The following is a 17,093-nucleotide window of genomic DNA, read 5'->3' as shown; positions in this document are numbered from 1 at the left end:
CCAGGAGACTCCCAACCTCGGGGGACCACCTCCATCACCACCGAGGATGAGGAGACTCCCAACCTCGGGGGACCACCTCCATCACCACCGAGGACCAGGAGACTCCCAACCTTGGGGACCACCTCCATCACCACCGAGGACCAGGAGACGCCCAACCTCAGGGAGGCCATGTCCATATCCTCCTCCAAGAGAACCTTCTTAGAGCCACTTTCTGGTCTCATCTCCCCAGGCCCTTAGTCTCAGCCAGGGAGCTGCCCCAAGGAGTGGGAGTCGTGCCTGAGGCCACCACCCTACTTAGGTCAGCCCTGACATAACTGCTCCCCAGCTTCGGTCCTTGGCTTCTCCTGCCCCCCTCAGCAGTCCCTCAGCAAAGAGAGGAGAACACACTTTATTTCTCAATCTCTACCACCTAATTTGGTGCCTGGCATAGACTGAATGCTGAATGAACGTCTGAGCTCATTCTAAAACTTTCCATTCTCTCCTACTTTCCAAGAAGGAAAATTGAAAAATCTGTCACCTTCTACATCATGCATCTTCCTAACCATGCTGGGGGCAGGGGACAGGTTAGACGCGGCAGAACAGAGAGAAACCACCATCGAGCTGAGCCTGCCCCAGCACGGCCAGGTCACAACTCGGGGGGTGGGCGTGGGGGTGGGAGCTGCGTCCATCGACTGCCATGCTTCCTCGCCGCGGGCACCGTCCCAGCCCCACAATCGTGGGCATCTGCCTCCTCAGCCCCGGGGGCTGCTTCCTTCCCTACTCACTGTCCCCTCTGTGCTCTGCTGAGGGCATCCCCCACTGCTCGGAGACGCCTGCCCTTTAAGAGGGCGGGGAGAAGGAACTGGCCATCACTCCACAGGACGGAAACATTAGCAAACGTCTGCGAGGTTTTTATCCGCAGACACTGGGTGAATTTTTCCATTTTTATCTTTACTCCTAAATGCCTTTCCCGTTTCATTTTCAAGCGCTCACTTCTAAAGCCCACTTCCAACCAGGCGGCCTCTGAATTTCCAGCTGAGCCTGCGAGTCACCGACGGCCATGCTCCAGGCACCAGGAGGCAGACAGGCCGCATGCTCCTAGCCAGCCGCTGGCGGGACAGCTGCCCCCAGCAGGTCTAACCAGGCCCCAGCAGTTCAGACTCCAGAGGTCGCGGCTTCTCCACACAGTGGCACTGCGTGAGCGTGTCTGGACCTCAGCAGAACTCAGCAGACCCCTGAGGCCAGGCCCAGGACTGCCGACCCCTCACGTGTGACCATGCCCTGCACCAAGAGGCCTGGAGCCTGTCGGGCCGCAGGGTCACAGGAGCCGAAGCCACACCCTGGCAGGGGGTGCTCAGCCTCGGCACCACCCACAGCCTGAACCGGACGGTTCTCCAAGGTGGGGTGTCCTGTGCACTGCAGGGTGTCCCGCAGCCCCGTGGCCTCAACTCAGCTGCCAGGAGCCGCCCAGGCCTGACAAACACTGTCTCCAGACACAGCCCATGTTCCCTGGTGGGATCGCCCTGCCGGGAACCACGGTTCCAATGCAGGAGCCGCACTCGGGACGTGCGACGTGATGCCCATGGGAGCCTGTGCTTCCTGGGGGCCCGTCCTGCCACGTGCAGTGCCCACCGCCTGTTGAGCGCGTGAACGCCCGAGCACACGTCAGAGCCCCTGGCCCAAAGCCTTGCCGGGCCAGGCTGGCCCGGAGGGGGTCAGCATGGCCACACTCACTGTCTGCCACATGCCATGGTTGATGACAGGCCCGCTGCTGGTGACGCGCCCAACGCCATGGTAGCGGAGCTGCAGCTCCAGCCGGCCGGCTCGCAGGCCCAGGACGATCCAGGTGCTGTCCTGACGGCCTCCCGCGAAGAAGAGGACGCCCTCAGGGTCAAAGGTCCTGAAGTCGAACTCGGCCACCAGCCTGAGCTCCAAGAGAGAAACCAGTTATGCGAGACCCACAGCCCCGGCCTCCTTTGCTGGCGGTGTTCCAATCGGTGTTAGGAGCAGCAGGCGAGCAGGCCGAGGCCCCTGCCCAGCACCCCAGGAACCGCTGTGAACCCCAGAAGCCGCGTCTGTGGGAGGCAAGCTGCTCTGACCCAGACCCGGCAGGGAGGCTGCGGGGGGACGTCTGTGCCATGACTGGCAGACAGCAGGACCATTAGCGAGCACTCCCCAAGCGTGAGGATGGTGTCCCCAGGGCCAAGCGCGCGTCTGCACTGCTTTGTGGGAGCCACCCCTCACCTCGTGGGCTGCAGCCTTTTGAAGCGCAGCCTGATGACGGGTGTCCCGCTGAACATGCGGCCCAGGTACAGGGACTTCAGGCTTCTGGCTGTGCTGAGAGGCACGCATGGCAGGATGTCCTGCGGGGGGTGGGGGGGAGGTGCCCGGAGGCCCTGGTTTAGCCCACGGGATGCCACACCACTCTCCGTCCTCCCACGGTGCCCACCCCGCACTGTCCGGCCATGTGGGAATGCTGGGACGTCAGGCCCCCTTCTTGCTGAAACCCCCGAGATCCTCTTGTAATCTGACCTGCCAAGGGACTTCCGAGTGGTGCTAGTCTCAGATCTTTCCATGCGAGTCTCAGATCTTTCCAGAAGCCTGGGCTCCTGCGCCCACCTGGCACATGCCACGTGCTCCTCCTGTGCCCACTGCCTGCCTCCTCCCGCCTCCCCTGGCTTCTCCCTAACTTGTGAAATATTTCAAACACAGAAGAGAGTACAGGGAATAATAAAAACAACTCTAAAATACTGTAAAATAAATAAAATATGGAGGCCTTGAAGACTGTTATTCTAGAATGTTCCCTGCTCTGCCAGGCGGCTTCTCTGCTGCCGGGCACCACCATGGCGGGTGCCGGAGCCGCGAGGGTCGGCTGGGCTGACTGCTCATGTGGCTCAGAACCTGAGCGACGTGTTGGGAGAGACGCCTGTGCGCGAGTGAGGCGCCCCGGGTCCCCCTGGCCCGGTCAGCTGGCCGTGGGGTCTGAGCAGCCGCAGTGATGCCATCAACACGACCCAATGCCCAGGTGGAACGTCCTCCACGCGGCCCCGAGGGCACAGGCCTTCAGCAAAAGTGCTCCTCCCACAACCCTCCCTGCCGGCGGTTCAAGGGCCGTGGACAAGCCACGTGGGCAGCCTGGGCGTTGGGGTGGAGGGGAGGAGGGGGAGTTGAGTGCCCGGCAGACAGGGCTACCTCGCAGGTGTTCATGTCCTGGGACAGCTTGAGGCCCCCGCGGCCGTCGCAGTGGCAGCTGTAGCTCCCGGGCGAGTTGACACAGGCCTGCTCACAGCGCCCCTCTGCACACTCGTCCACGTCTGCTGCCACAAGGAAACGTCCAAGCCTCACTGTGCGCTCGGACACTCCGATCACACATGGTGCGCTTGCCGTGAGAATGGGCTTGGAAGCGTGTGGCTCGACGGCACCCAGTGAGAACCCCACAGGCCCTCTGCTCCCGCCACACTCCCCGCCAGGCCCAGCTTGTCCCAGATGTCTCAAATCCTCCCCTTCCATGGGACGGGGTCGCTGACCGAGCAGCACGGGGCGTGGAGCGAGCACACGCCACGTCTGCCAACGCTCAGCCTACGGGTCTGTGCCAGCGCAGGCATCTTGGGGTGCTCGAGGGCCCGAGGGATGGCCCTGGAGGGAGATGGGAGAGGGTGCGGCCGCCAGGCCCCAGCTGGTGAGAGAGCCTGTCCCCTCCCTGGGCCCCCAGGACGTGGCCGGGACTCAGCGAGCAAGTCAGACCTCAGAGGTCTGTTTCCGAGGGCAGGGCACCTCCCCATCAAGTCTTTTCTCTGTGTCTATGGCAGTTTGGAGAAGGGGCCCATGTGTGTGCATGTGTGTGAGCGCAAACGTGGGTATGCACATGTGTGTACACGAGCCTGCACTTGTTCTCGTGTGTGAGCATGGTGCACCACACCTGTGTGTGTGTGCGTGCGTGCGTCTGGGGGCATGTGCATGCGTGTGTATGCACGCACGTGTGCGGTGCCGCAAGCAGGGGCACCCACCTCGGCAGGCCTTCTCCTGGGCACTGAAGGTGTAGCCCTCATCGCAGAGGCAGGAGTAGGAGCCAGGCAGGTTCTGGCAGCGTGCCTCCCCGCAGGCGCCCGCGTCCGCACATTCATCTATGTCTGCAAGGAGAACCACCGGTGCGACCGCAGCTGTTTCAGGCTGCAGGCCCAGGCCGGCCAGCAGGGAGCCAGGAACCTGCCACCCTGGCCATTGGGCTGAGGTGGGCGGATCTCAGTGCCCTGGGTGCCCCACGACCAAGTCCACAGAACTTTGCAGCTCCAGGCCCAGGGGTGGAGGTGGGAGTGGGGGTGTTTCTGATGGAGTCCCCTTGAGAAGGTTGACTCCAGACGCTGGACAGGGCTGCCCAGCCAGAGCGCACACGGTGGTTTAATTCAGACAACTGCAGTTCAGGAAGGTGGAAAGTGACCCCAGGGGCCCTTTGAACCCAAGTCCACCCTGCGTCCCTGGAGCCGGCATAGCCCATGGGCCTTCACTGCGGCTCCCTGGCCTGCGCCCCATCACTTTGGGTCGGCCTCCCCTCCCATCACCCCTCCCCCAGGTTTGCCATGGAAGTTCAGCCCACGGCGATGCACACCGTGCGGCTCTGCCTCCTGCCCCCTGAAAGCCAGGAGCAGAAACCCTGCGGCTCGGCAGCCGCCGCTGCAGTGACAGGAGGACGCCCAGGAGGGGCAGCTGCCACTCCAGGCACACGCGGCTCCTCAGACGCATCACAAGGCCCCGCCCCCACACCATTCACCTCCCGTACACAGCAGGTTACCCATAAACACGGCTTTCAAACACGAAAACCAGGAGACACGGCTCACAACCTTCGGATGAGCCAACACACACGGCACGTGTCCCTGGGGGAGGCGCGTGAAACCGCATGAAACCTTCCACTTCATCAGTGTTGACCCACGGAGCTCCTCCCGCGGCTCCCTTCAGAGCCAGGCTGGCCGCCCCCCACGTCCACCCGGGGCTCAGAAGCCTCCTGCCCCTCCACTGGCACAGGGGTGGGTCCAGACCGCAGCGGCTGTGCTGGACACGTGAGAGCACACACACGCGCACACACACGCGCATGCACACACGTGCCTGGGGAGCGGGAGGAGACTGCTCTTGGTGAGGGCACAAAGGACGCTCGTCAGCGCCAGCTCTCTGACCACAGCTGATAAGGTCCTGCCACAATCGCAGGAAAAGCTCCAGGGCCGCCACCACCGGCTCCAGGAAAGCTCTGATCTGGGCAGATGACCGGCCTCTGGACGTTCCTGAGTCGGCAGCCAAGAGAGCCCCTAGCAACCTGTCCCCAGGGCTGAGCATCGCTGCTGGACACCGTGGGTCAGTTGGCCTCCCACGGCGGCTCCGGGATGCCTGAGCTGGGAGTCCTTGAGCTGAGTGGGGCCAGAGCCCCCGCAGGGCCTGTTAGACCCCCACGGGCCGGGCCACCTCCCCTGACTGGGGGCTGGGAGGGCCCGAGAGCCTGTGTTTCCCATGGGTCCCGGGATGCAGAGCTGCTGGCCTGGAACACGCCTGGGGCCGGGTCTCACAGCAGCACCAGGAGAGCCCAGGAGCCCGTCCTGGCCGCACCCCAGCAGACCCAGCACTGGGCGCCCCTTCTCCACGAGGAACAGGGGGCAGAGTCCCAGTGGGCCCACACTGGCCCCAAGCCACCTTGCCTTCTTCTCCCACTGCTGCTGAGTCGCCACAGGGCCCCCTGCAATGGGGTGGGCGGAGCTGGGGCCAGACTGTGCTGGACCCCCGACTCGGGGCCTCCATGACCCCAACTCTCCACTCCCTCCTCCCCAACCCTCAACCCTCCTGACACTTTGCCCAAGGAAGATGCTGCCATCCAGCTGTGGAGCACAGAGCATGGGGACCCAGGAAAGCCAGACGACAGGCGGACGGTGTTGGCACTGGGCACAGGACGCCCAGGCCCAACCCCACTGTGTACACAGAGCTGAAGGGCCCACCAGCCCTGAAACAGGTTCCACCCCCCCCGCCCCATGTGGGGCTGCCACACAGCCTGCGGCCACCCGGCCCTTTCCTAAGCCCCAACCCTCAGTCCAGCCCTTTCTCTGTGGCCCAGGGGGAGCCTTGAAGCTGCACGCAGGGCCCCGCCCCTCCCTCCAGCGTCTGGGGGTCTCCGGAGGATGCGAGGGAGAGTCAGGCTCTTCCCGCCTTGGCCACAAGGCTCCGGGCCTGATTCCCACAGCCTCCCATGCCCAGGTCTGGAGTCCCGAGGTCCAAAGAGAAACGGTGATGGCCAAGAGAAGGGAGGCCTGTGGGGCGGAATCCACAGGTGCACCCCAAAACCAGCTGCGAGGGCGGGGCTCCCGCCCTCGCACTAATCACTGAGTCACGCCAACAAGAGGGACCTCAGGCCCAGAGCCACCCGCTGTCCTGCACGCTGTTCTGGGGGGAAAGGCGACAGGGGCAGGGGCCCCCTCAAACCACCAGAGTCCTCCTCCCGCTTGACACACCTGACGGGAGGTGGGAAGCTGACTAGTGACCTGGCCACTCAGGGTCTTGGGAGGAGGTCAAGGCAGGGAGGCCACCTCGGGCACAGTGGTCTTGGCCGGGGGTGTCCACAAAGCCCAGGGCAGGGCAGGAGGGGGTGTGCCCTGAGACGTCCCCCGTGGCTGCAGGTGCCCGAGACGCTGACCCTGAGCCAAGGAGCTCCCAGTGCAGAGAGCAGGGAGGGAGGGGTCCTCAGGGAACCCTGAGGCCACCAGGCATGTCAGACGCCCCCCAACAAAGGGGTGTCCTCAGCTGCCCTGAAAGACAGGCCATGACCCAGTGGGGTCTGCACTTCGCGCCCAGCCCTGGGGTAGGCGGCTGTCCTCAGGTCCAGGAAGATGGATGGACAGGGGCTGGGTTATTCTTTGTCCTTGGACGGGCATCATCCATGCACAAGGACGCCTCCCGGGTCCTCGGGGACAGGAGCCACTGACATGGACAAATCGGAAACTGCTTTTAGATGAGGAGGCCACCCCTCACCTGGAGAGTCAGAGACCGGCCCAGGGGTACCAGGCTGCTCAGACCTCACTGCGTGTCCCCCGTCCTGGGTGGGCTGGCCACAGTGCTGAGCCGTGCCTGGGTTCTCAGGGACGTCTCCCTGACGGCTGTCAGCACATCTGATTGGAGGGCCAGGAGGGAGGAAGAAAGCCACCCCCTGAGAACTGGGGAGCTGCCCCGTGCAGGAGCCACGGCACCGAGCACGCGATCCCGGGAGGGCAGAGGGTGCAGCCTGGTAGCAGTGACTTCTGGGTGTGCTCAGGGCTGGGCCACAGGGAGTTCCCGACTGGACCCTCTGGAAGCAGGAGGGGTCGGGGGTCGGGGGCCAGGGGCTGAGCTGCCCTCCACTTTCCTCGGGAGTAGGCCTTTCCCAGACAGACGCCTGTGAGTGGGCTCTTGGGGAGGCCAGCTGGGTGGGTGTGGACAGCGGGGTCCCTGGGATGGAGCCTCTGCCCTGAGCTCCGGGCCCATGTCCCCACGTCCCCTCTGCGACGTCCTGGGCTCCGAGTGCACAGACGCGCCTGTGGGCTCCGTGCGCTGGAAGGAGGCCCAGCCGCCCCGCCCCCCAGCAGGCAGTGTGTCTCCCCAGCCAGGAGGCCCGTCCACAGATCATGGTGACTCATGCCTGTCCCGGTGCTGGGCAGCTCCCTCGCCGCTGACATGCCCGGGCATGTGCTCTCCGTGCCTTCCCTCCCCTCCAGAACCAAAGGGCCCAGCCAGGCCCGCAGCTCTTGGGGAAGAGAAAGTGTGACTGCCGGCACCTTGGCAACTACAGCTGCGAAGGGTAGGAGGGAGGCTGGGGAGGCAGCGTGGGCAGATGCAGGCTTACCGAGGCAGGTCCTGCCGTCTGGGGAAAGCACGTAGCCGCTAGAGCAGGCGCAGTGGAAGCTGCCTGGCTGGTTGGTGCATACCTGGCTGCAGCCCCCGTTCTGTTGGCCGCACTCGTTGACATCTGGACACAGGGCACAGAGGGATGGGGAGAGCCCAGAGATGACACACGACCTGGTTCCACCATGCCCACCCTCAGGCCCAGGGAGACGGCCCAGGAGGCCCACCATGCTGTGGGCGGTGATGGCACATGGGCAGCTCCATGGGGCCCGAGAGCCCACGGGAGGACAGTGGAGGCCGAAGGTGCCTCAGGACCGACAGAGCCCGGCCGAGCCCTCACAGGCCACCTGCGGGCAGGGCCTCCGTGCGCTTAGCCGCCCCCAGGAAGGGACACGAGGTCTGGAGGCAGGACAGGATGCTCCAGCACAGTGAACGGGGCTCCCCAGGCTCTAACTGGTTCCCGGGGGATTTTCCTGCAGTTCTTTGCTGACACTGTACAACCGCAGGCTCAGGGAGGCTGGAGGTAAAATTACTCTCGTGCCCTTTTCAATTGAGGGGTCTGAGACCGACTGGGGCAGTTTTGGGCTCCATGTGGCTTCCTCTTGCCCCACGCGGCTCCTTTCCTCCTCCGGGCCTGCTCTCGGAGAGGAACCACTTGCTCCGCCCCCACCTGCTCCAGGAGCTGGCCTGGCCGGGGTACGGCTCGGGCCGAGTGTGGACGGCTCATTGAGCTGGACCTGGACCGTGACCATCCCTGGAGGCAAAGGCAGGGCCTCCCATGCCCAGGACCCCCACGGGCACCTCCAGGCCTCCTCACTCCTGTCCCAGCCAGAAGGGGCTAGTGGGCCATGTCCCTGGGCTGGCCGGAGTGGAGAGGTGGCCAGTGCAGCCAGGGCCTCAGGCGGTCCTGCGTGGAAGTCCCACCCCCACGCCCTCACTGTCCGTCCGTCCATCCACACTGCGGTGGCCTTACCTCGGTCGCAGAGCCGGCCCCCCCAGCCGGCCCTGCACTGGCAGTAGAAGTTGCCCATGAGGTCCTGGCAGGCCTGGGTCCCCTCCTTAGCGCAGGGGTTCGGAGAGCACTGGTCAGGCAGGTCTGAGTGCAGAGGAAGAAGAAGATCTCTTGAGCAGCTCCCGGTCAGTGGGGAGGGAGCATCCTGGGGCTGGAGACTGCTGAGGCACCCCCTCTAAGCCCCAGGCTGGCCACACAGAACCCCCACCACTGGGTAGGGGTGGGGGTCATGAAACAGGCTGGTCAGGACCCCAGCTGGTTCCAGGAACCCAGGTCAGCTCGGAGGGCACGGCCACCCACCCGTCGGGCCACAGGGCTTGGGCCGCGGCCTCAGGGAGCCGGGGAGGAGAGCTCGGACCTCCCAGGAGCAGGTCGACAGGCCCTGGCTGACCTAAAGGCCTTGGCAGGTGCGCAACATCTCCCCATCCCTGGGGGACGCCTCCGCCTCCCCAAGCCAGGCCCCTGCCACTCAACCCCCAGCCCATGACCCTTGCAGCATCCTCTCCACAGCACCTGGCCGCCCCTCCTGTTCCAGAAATCAGCCTGCAGGCCTGGGCTGCACGGGGACCAACCCTCTCCCGCCTGGCCAGCAGAGGGGGGCGTGGCAGGAGGGACAGGCTTTCCAGCCGCTGCCTGGCCCACCAGCTCAACCCAAAACATGTGTGGGTTTCAGAACATGTGGGGAGGCCCTACGACCGGGGAGAGAGGGCTTGACCATGCGGCGCTGAGACCCCACTGGGAGGCGGAGACCCCGGGCTGGCAGGGCTCAGATGCTGTGCAAACTGCAGGATTTGGACGAGCAGCCAGCCCTGCACCCTGCTGCTCCCGTCAGGTTTTCCAGGAATTGCAGCCAGAGGAGCCAGTCCTGATGCCCCTCAGCCCGGCCCAGACTGGCGTCCAGACCGACCTCCAGCGCACGCCTCACGTCCAGCTCACAGACGGCGCCCGGTGACGTCCTGTTCCTGAATGGCCTGTGGGCTTGCCCTCCCCTCCATCCTATAAATCGGCTTCTGCCTTCGCTCTGTGCAGTCTGTCCACCGTCTTCCTCTCACAAGCCTGCAGACACCGAGCATCTCCCCATGATCCTCTGCCGAAGTCGGTTTCTCTTCTCCTGTCCCAGTTGGACGCTCGCCTCACCAGCCCCCAAACAGCATGGGGTCCATGGCTGATCCGGGGCTGGTCTATGCACGGTTGGGGGAGGGCGTGGCCTTCGGTCAACCTGCTGGTCCCCGTGGGGTGTGGATTTTAGCTGCAAGGACACAATGGCAAAACTCTGCTTCTCTGGGGCCGGCCCGGTGGCGCAGTGGTTAAGTTCTTGCACTCGGCTTCGGTAGCCGGGGTTCACGGGTTCGGGTCCCAGGCACAGACCTAGCACTGCTCATCAAGCCATGCTGAGGCGCCGTCCCGCATAGAATAGAGGAAGATGGGCATGGATGTCAGCTTAGCAACAATCTTCCTCACCAAAAAAACCCAAAAAAACAAAACAAGAAAACAAAACACAACTCTGCTTCTCTGGATGGTTTGTTTTCAGTCGAGGGCACATTTCCCCAGTGGCCCCTGCTGTGGTGGCCCAGGCCAATGGCTGTCAGAAATCCCCAGGCCTGGGCAGGTGGCAGACCACACGGTGGAGGGGCAGCGACCCCTGGCAGGCCACCCCGGCCTGGCTCAGACCAGCCACACTGACCTTCTAACTCCAGTGTCCACTATCGTCCACACACGTCACAAGGATTCCCTCCCAGGGACAAGCACCCATCTGCAGCACCCGAGTCAGCCATTTCACTCTGTTCTGTTTACGAGCTGAACAGCCTGTCTTAAATAACGGGGTAGATGGTTGCCATCTGCCTCCTGGGAAACGACGACGGGACGGTCCTCTGGCTTTTCCTCCCGTCCCTGGGTCCCCAGACCTCAAATCACCATTCATCCCTGTGCACAGTCACTGGGAGCAGGCCCGAGCCAAGCCAGCAGGGCCACTGACCATTGAGCATCTGCCGGTGGGAGGCCAGCCAGGTGGGCACCAATTTATCACTTCTTCCTTAAAACGACTGACACTCCCAGCCTAATGCCAAGTCTGGGAGCAGCACTTCGGCCCGGGGCTTGGTCACCAGCATGGCCTCGGTAGAGCAGTTTCCTAGCCTCCCCGGCTCGGGGCCTCTGCGTTCCTCCAGCGCCCGAGGTCTCCAGTCAGCCCTTGTCACTGGCACAGACTCAGGACTCTGCTGCCCTCGGTCCCTCGGCCGTCCCAGGCGGGCCAGGCACCTGCTCACAGGCGACCCCTCCCAGAGGGCCCGGCTGTTCGTGGAGTCGGCATGACTGCCCTTGTCTGACGAAGCCAGGACTGGTCTCTCCCAGGTCCTGCAGTGGCCTCTCCGCAGCGCACCCCACGTTCGTTCGTTCTGCACAGTCACAGCCAATGAAACCCCTCCAGGCGCCGAGTGGACACGGTGTCTCGAGCTCTCCTGAGATCTTTGCGCAGGCGTTTTCTGCAGGCACCAGAAGAGTCTCTGCCCATAGGCACGCGGGAACCAGGTCTTGCAGTCGGGGGAACAAGGAAATGTGCTCCGGGAACGGGCGTCACTGAGGCCACTGTGCTCGCTGGAGTGAGGGCTACACTGTGGGCCGAGGAGGGGTCAAGCCCAGCGCCAGGCCCAAGAGACAAGGGGACGGCCTGCTGTCCTGACTGTCTCAGCAGGAGGGCTTGAGGGCAGGAGGGTGGGAGAGCCCGGGGTCGGGTGTGTGCAGGGCCTGGCCAGTCCCCAAGCTGAGACGGACCGGCTCGTTCACCTAACTCTCCCAGGACACTGGACACGAGGCCCTGGGGCCCACGGGAGGGAGGGAGGAGACGGTGGGCGCCCTCTTGACAGGTTTGGCCAAGATTTGTGGTTATTTCGGAAATGCACCAATGACGTGAAGTGCTGGTTAACTGCGTCTGGAATTTACCCACAATGTCTAAACTCCACTTTCAAAAGATTCAGGGTCCGAGGGGCCAACGGGCCAACGCCAACTTCCATGCCAGGGGGGTGGGATGGGGGGAGCTATTCTGGGAGATTCCCACACACCCCACCCCTGGAAGAGCTCCACCCACCACGGCTGCGGGACGTTGCCTCCAGCACAGAAGTGGGGCTGCATCTGTGTGTCTGACGCTCAGCAGGTGCCCCCAAGTTTGTGAGGAAATAAATCGACACATTCGAGAAGCGACGAGGATGAACCCCTGCAGGCCGGGGTCCCTGAAAGCGCTCTGGCCCAGAGGGTCCTGGCTAGCGGGATCTGCGCCTGACCCCAGGCCTCCAGACAGACGCACTGTTCAGCAGATAAGGGTTTATCTTGGCCCAAGGGCCATGCAGGAAGGAAGCACTTGCTGTGCTGGAATGTGAACCATCCGCCGCAGCCAAGAGCACGCCTTCTCCTCTCGGCCTCCTCGCCTGCTGCTCCCTCTTCCTGAGACCTGTGGGTGACGACAAGTCGTAACCCGGACAAGGCACCGAGGGCGGGGCCTACTGTTCTGAGAAGAGAAAGGGCGAAGGGACCGTCCCTCGTGCAGAGAATGGGGCCTGGCTCATCCCACACGCGGGGCCATCAGAGACCAAGCTCCGGAAACCCACCCGGGCTGTCCCGCTGGGCACAGCCGCCGGCACGGGGGCTGGATGGGACACTGGCTCCTTGTGGCACTGAGGGGGCAGAGACTTCTTGGGGTGACGAGGTCCACTCGGCCCCCGGGCTCGTCTTCCCCACCTGCCGCCTTCGATCTGCCCACAGGGTCCGATTGGGGTTCACTGGCACGGGCTGAATTTGGACACTTGGTAAACCAAGAGGGATCTCGGAGGCTGCACTTCCATTTCAGCAGGAACAGCCACGCGAGCTCGGGGCTGCAGGAAGCTGCCTGAGAACGACGGAAACAGCGTGGAAGTGCCTGACTTGGCCTGGGCGCTGAGACTGGGGGCGGGGAGTGTGCAGGGCAGGGCGCAGGTCCTTCCTGAGAGAGCCAGCGCCCATCTCCCGCCATCCTCATTCGCGACGCAGTGAGGAGAGCCCACGAGGGCACAGACGGCACCTGGTCCAGCGGACTTGGGGGGAGGACGAGAGGTTTGCAAGGGTCACAGGGTCCTCGCAGGACCAGAGACCAGGCGTGGGGGCTGCTCCATCTGCTGGAGACTCATTTATTTAATGCACCTGGTGCGAGCAGCTGCGAGAGATTTATTCTCTAAACCCCGGCTCAGGAAACGATTCGCTTCTCCTTCCTGCCCGGCTGCCTGCCACCCAGGATCCCACTAAGAAGTTGTCTCTGCTTTTCAAACAACTCAAGTCAGCCAAGACATCCCTCACATGGGAACACCATGGCCCGGGGCTGCCACGGCCTCTTTTGGAGCAAAAGCCCATGATTTTAAACAAATGGTGTTGGAAGAGGGGCCGCTTCCTCCTTGTACTGGGAGGATCCCAGGGGGTCAGACTCTTCAACAGGAGACACTAGATAACTTCTTTATAATCTAGGAAAGGACAATCTAAAGTCCGGGACCTAAAACCATCCAATAAATTTGAATATACAATTCAAAAATAAATTGGTTTAGCAAATTGACAACAAAAACTCTGCTAAAAAACAACAGCCAAAACGACACGAAGCTGATCCTGCTGTGAGGCCCCCACGTCTGCCTGGGGCCCAGGGAGGGCACCGTTGGCCCCTGGGGAGCCAGGGTCACAGGTGACCCCGAGGGGAGGGCTCGCTTCAGACGCCCTCGCTGTGCGGACGTGGGCTATGGTTCCCCCAATAACGGAGGCCGGGCTGCCCCGCCCTGGCCACTGGGAGGCGGCCACCAGCCCCTTCCTGTGTTCAGCGGACCGTCTCCTCTGCTCCTATGGGCCAGGTCTGCGAATGTGGGCGAGTCAGGTGAGGCGGGCGGCTGGCGCGTGGATGGGTGGGTGACGGCACTCCGCAGCCCGCTGAGCTCCGGCCGGCCAGGCCCTGTGAGCAGCCCGGGTCCTCCCTTCAGGCTCCCTTCAGGCTCGCCCTGAAACTGCAGCTCTGATGCCCCACGCGTGGGGGCCTGCTGCAGCACCGGCCGTGGTCAGAGCCTGTCCCCTCACCTCGGGCACAGGTGCCACGGAGATCACGGGCACGGGCCCGGCGTGGTGATGTGGCTCACACGTGGGGCACCCAACTGGCGCCCGGCGGAGCCAGCTCAGCTGATGGGGCTCCACGGTTCTACGAGTGGGTTAAAATTCATGCAACAGGACACCAAACATGTCAGTTTGACTGTGTAATAATTTAAAATAATATTGGCAAAAAAGGACTCACAAAGAGCTGAGGAAAGATTCTGCTACCTTTAGTACAAATGGCTAATTTGCAAAATCTATCAAGAGTTCCTAGAAATCAAGAAAAACAGGTGAAGAATGTGGACAAATGATTCACAGAAAAAGAAATGCAAGGTTCTGAGACATGAAGCTCAGTCTCACTCATTAGCGGGAAGAACACAGACTGAAAGGTCTGGGTGTCACTTTCACCGTTTATATCAGAGGAGATCAAAAAGTTAAAAAAGGACACAGAAAGGTGGCGAGGGGACTGGGCACGCCCGCCCAGCTGCGGGGGCTGATTCGAGCTGGATCCATGTCAAAATGAAAGCAGAACACGGCTGACTCTGCAATTCCATTCCCACAAGTTTATTACAGACAAACCTCGACGCGTGAGGGTGCCCAGCAAACAGGTCGTCACTCTGGGCTTGTTGTAACGACAAAAAACTGGAAATGGCCTAGACATCTGCCAGACGTATCGGCTAAGCCAATGGCGCCTCCACCAGCTGCAGGTGCTGACGTGAACATCCGTGCGTCTGACACAGAGCACGTCCACGATGAGCCGGAGGCAAAGGCAAGGTCAGATCCCTGGGATAGTACGCCCCCGTTCGTGTAAAACACAGCGGACTGCACGCACGTTTACAGGCCTAGAATGTTGTGAGACCTGGGAGCTGAGGCGCCCCGGGAAGGCGCTGAACCGGCTGGACAGGTGCAGGCCCGGGACGGGCTTTCTCTTCTCCCTGGTGGGAGGTTACGTTTCATACCTATGCATCTCCTGCCTTTTTAAAAGCAAAACCCACTTGCTTAAAAAAGCAGCTTCAGTGGATAGGGGGCAGACCTCGAGCAGGTGCTGCTGCTCCTGAAGTGACGGAAATGGTCACGACCCTGAAAACCACCACCAGCCTGAAGGACCCAGACTCACGGCTCTGAGGGAGCTGGGGCGGACGCAGACTTACTTTGAACGCATGTGACAAAATCTGGGTGTTTGGTGTATGGAGATCCATATTTACTGATGCAATCTGCAAGACAGAAAGGACACCAGTCACTCTGCAGCCACGAGGACGGGACAGGCTTCAGAACGAGGATCCAGCCTCCAGCAACACCGCAGTCCAGCTTCATTAGGACTGAACATTTTAACACCGAGAAGCAGGCACGTTTCCTCCTCCACGGAAACGGCAGAACTCTGCACCCAGAGAGCTCATCGCCTGCAGCCCCTGGACGAGTCCTCCTGGTGTCGTACAAAAGAACCACTAACAGTCGGGGAGTTTTCTGATCCGAGTCAGAGACCTAATCCTCCATTTCAAACCAACCCATCTGGAAACACTGCGCTTAACGGGAAGGTCAGCCTGCTGTGGACGGAGGCTCCCAGCCGTCTGACGTGCTGGGGGGCGGGGAGGCGAGGCTTTCTGCGCACAAGCACCTGGGAGGACCTGGAGCTCGACCGCGTGCAGCACGGCTGTTGAGCCACTTCACCTGGTCCTTCAGTGGGTCCTGCTGCTGATCTGGCCGGGAGGACGTCGGCAGGGGCAACAGAGGGAACCTGGAGGGCGGCTCGTGGGACACCTGCCCCCTTTGTCTCAGAAACAAACCTGTGTGCCCAGGAGCGAGGCCTGCAGAGGCCGATGGGAGCCCGGAAGTGGGCGGGTCCGGCTTTCAGAGCCAGTTAAGGGTCCACTTTGCTTGTTGGCAGACGGGGACCCAGAGAAGGTGCCTCTAAGAGGCTATAGGCCAATGCAAAGTTTACCAAAAAGTACCTTACAAAAGTAAAAGGAAGACCCCGGAATGCGTTTCTCTCATGACAAGTGATGCGGATCCACAAATTCAGACGTGCTGATTAGAGGAGCAGTTCTCAGGGACCCGGCCTCTGTCAGGCTGTCCAGGAGGCCAGCACCACGGTCCCGAGGAGACTTGGGTCGCTGCCCTTCACCCTCATTCTCTCTGAGCGTCCAGTAGGACACCCTGGAGCCCTCCCTACACACAACGGCTGCTCCACGGCCAAGACAGGTTTGCCTGAATGTTCCTGTCCTTCACATTCAGCAAAAACATGTTTTAATGTTCTCAGTTTTAACCAACCATATTGTAAATATCAATAAAAACAGCCCACATAAACAGACGCCCTTTGGGGTCCTCAGTAACTTGAGAAAGGCAGAGTCCTGAGACCAGGACGTCTGAGAACCCCTCGATCAAGGATGCTCCCAAACAGGGAGCAGCACCTGGAACAGGGCCGAGGAGTGCTGTGCAGACAGCGGCACTGGACTGAGGTTGCGTGAATGCGGATCACTGGGGCATGAAAGTCACAAACGAGCGGTTTGACCTGCGTGCTCCAGAAAGTTCCAAACGCACAATGTGACCAACAGCCCCTGCAGGGGCAGCTCGATGACGAGGTTTGACCTGCTGTTTCTCGGACATGTAACACACGCCCCCAGCATCCTTTACAACAACAAAGTGAGCAGGTTCAAACTTACCTAAGTATCTCGGGTAAAAGTAGTTCTGTGGAAGAAGAAACAGAAAGAGCGACAGTTACTGACAGGACTGAGGCTCCCTGGACGACACCGGTGGCAGCTGGTGAGTCGCGCCCCGCCCGCCTTTCCTGGTGGACAGAAACAGACCCTCGGGAGGCAGGTGTTGGAGGCAGGTGGCTCAGGGCCAGCAGGGTGAGAACCGCTCAGAAAGCCGCTCTCCCCCTCCAAGACTGCAGAGCTGGGAGAGGAAGTGAGGAGACAGCCAAGGCCGTGACACGGCTGCTGCAGAATGATGTTTGTGGAGCCGTAACCAGCAACAGCCGTGTCACTGGCGGCGACTCAGACAGAGCTGCCCCCAGCGTCCTGCAGGAGGATGAGAAATGTCCCACGCCAAATCCCAGCCTCAGACCCTGGATGAGCCGGCGTCCTGGCAGGAGCGGGACCTGTGTGTGACTGCGGTGCACTCGCTGTGCTGGTGAGGCCTGAGGCTGCAGGGGAAACCCTGACAGTGT

The 17,093-nt window shown here is 62.1% G+C and overlaps 1 protein-coding gene across 1 annotated transcript in view; it reads right to left on the bottom strand.

Annotated features, from left to right (window-relative positions):
* Positions 1–16,609, bottom strand: part of GAS6 (growth arrest specific 6) — a 24,994-nt gene extending 8,385 nt beyond the window's left edge. The window contains exons 1-8 of the mRNA XM_046664169.1: positions 16,585–16,609; positions 15,076–15,138; positions 8,801–8,923; positions 7,829–7,951; positions 3,987–4,109; positions 3,172–3,293; positions 2,224–2,342; positions 1,714–1,903 (exon numbers count right to left, since the gene is read on the bottom strand). Coding sequence (XP_046520125.1) covers positions 1,714–1,903; positions 2,224–2,342; positions 3,172–3,293; positions 3,987–4,109; positions 7,829–7,951; positions 8,801–8,858 — 735 coding nt within the window. The 5' untranslated portion in view covers positions 8,859–8,923; positions 15,076–15,138; positions 16,585–16,609. The remainder of the gene's footprint in view (positions 1–1,713; positions 1,904–2,223; positions 2,343–3,171; positions 3,294–3,986; positions 4,110–7,828; positions 7,952–8,800; positions 8,924–15,075; positions 15,139–16,584) is intronic.
* Positions 16,610–17,093: the final 484 nt, after the last annotated feature.

Source organism: Equus quagga, chromosome 6 (assembly GCF_021613505.1).
Source record: "Equus quagga isolate Etosha38 chromosome 6, UCLA_HA_Equagga_1.0, whole genome shotgun sequence".
NCBI classification, from domain to species: domain Eukaryota; kingdom Metazoa; phylum Chordata; class Mammalia; order Perissodactyla; family Equidae; genus Equus; species Equus quagga.
This window is presented reverse-complemented; position numbering and strand designations above follow the sequence as displayed.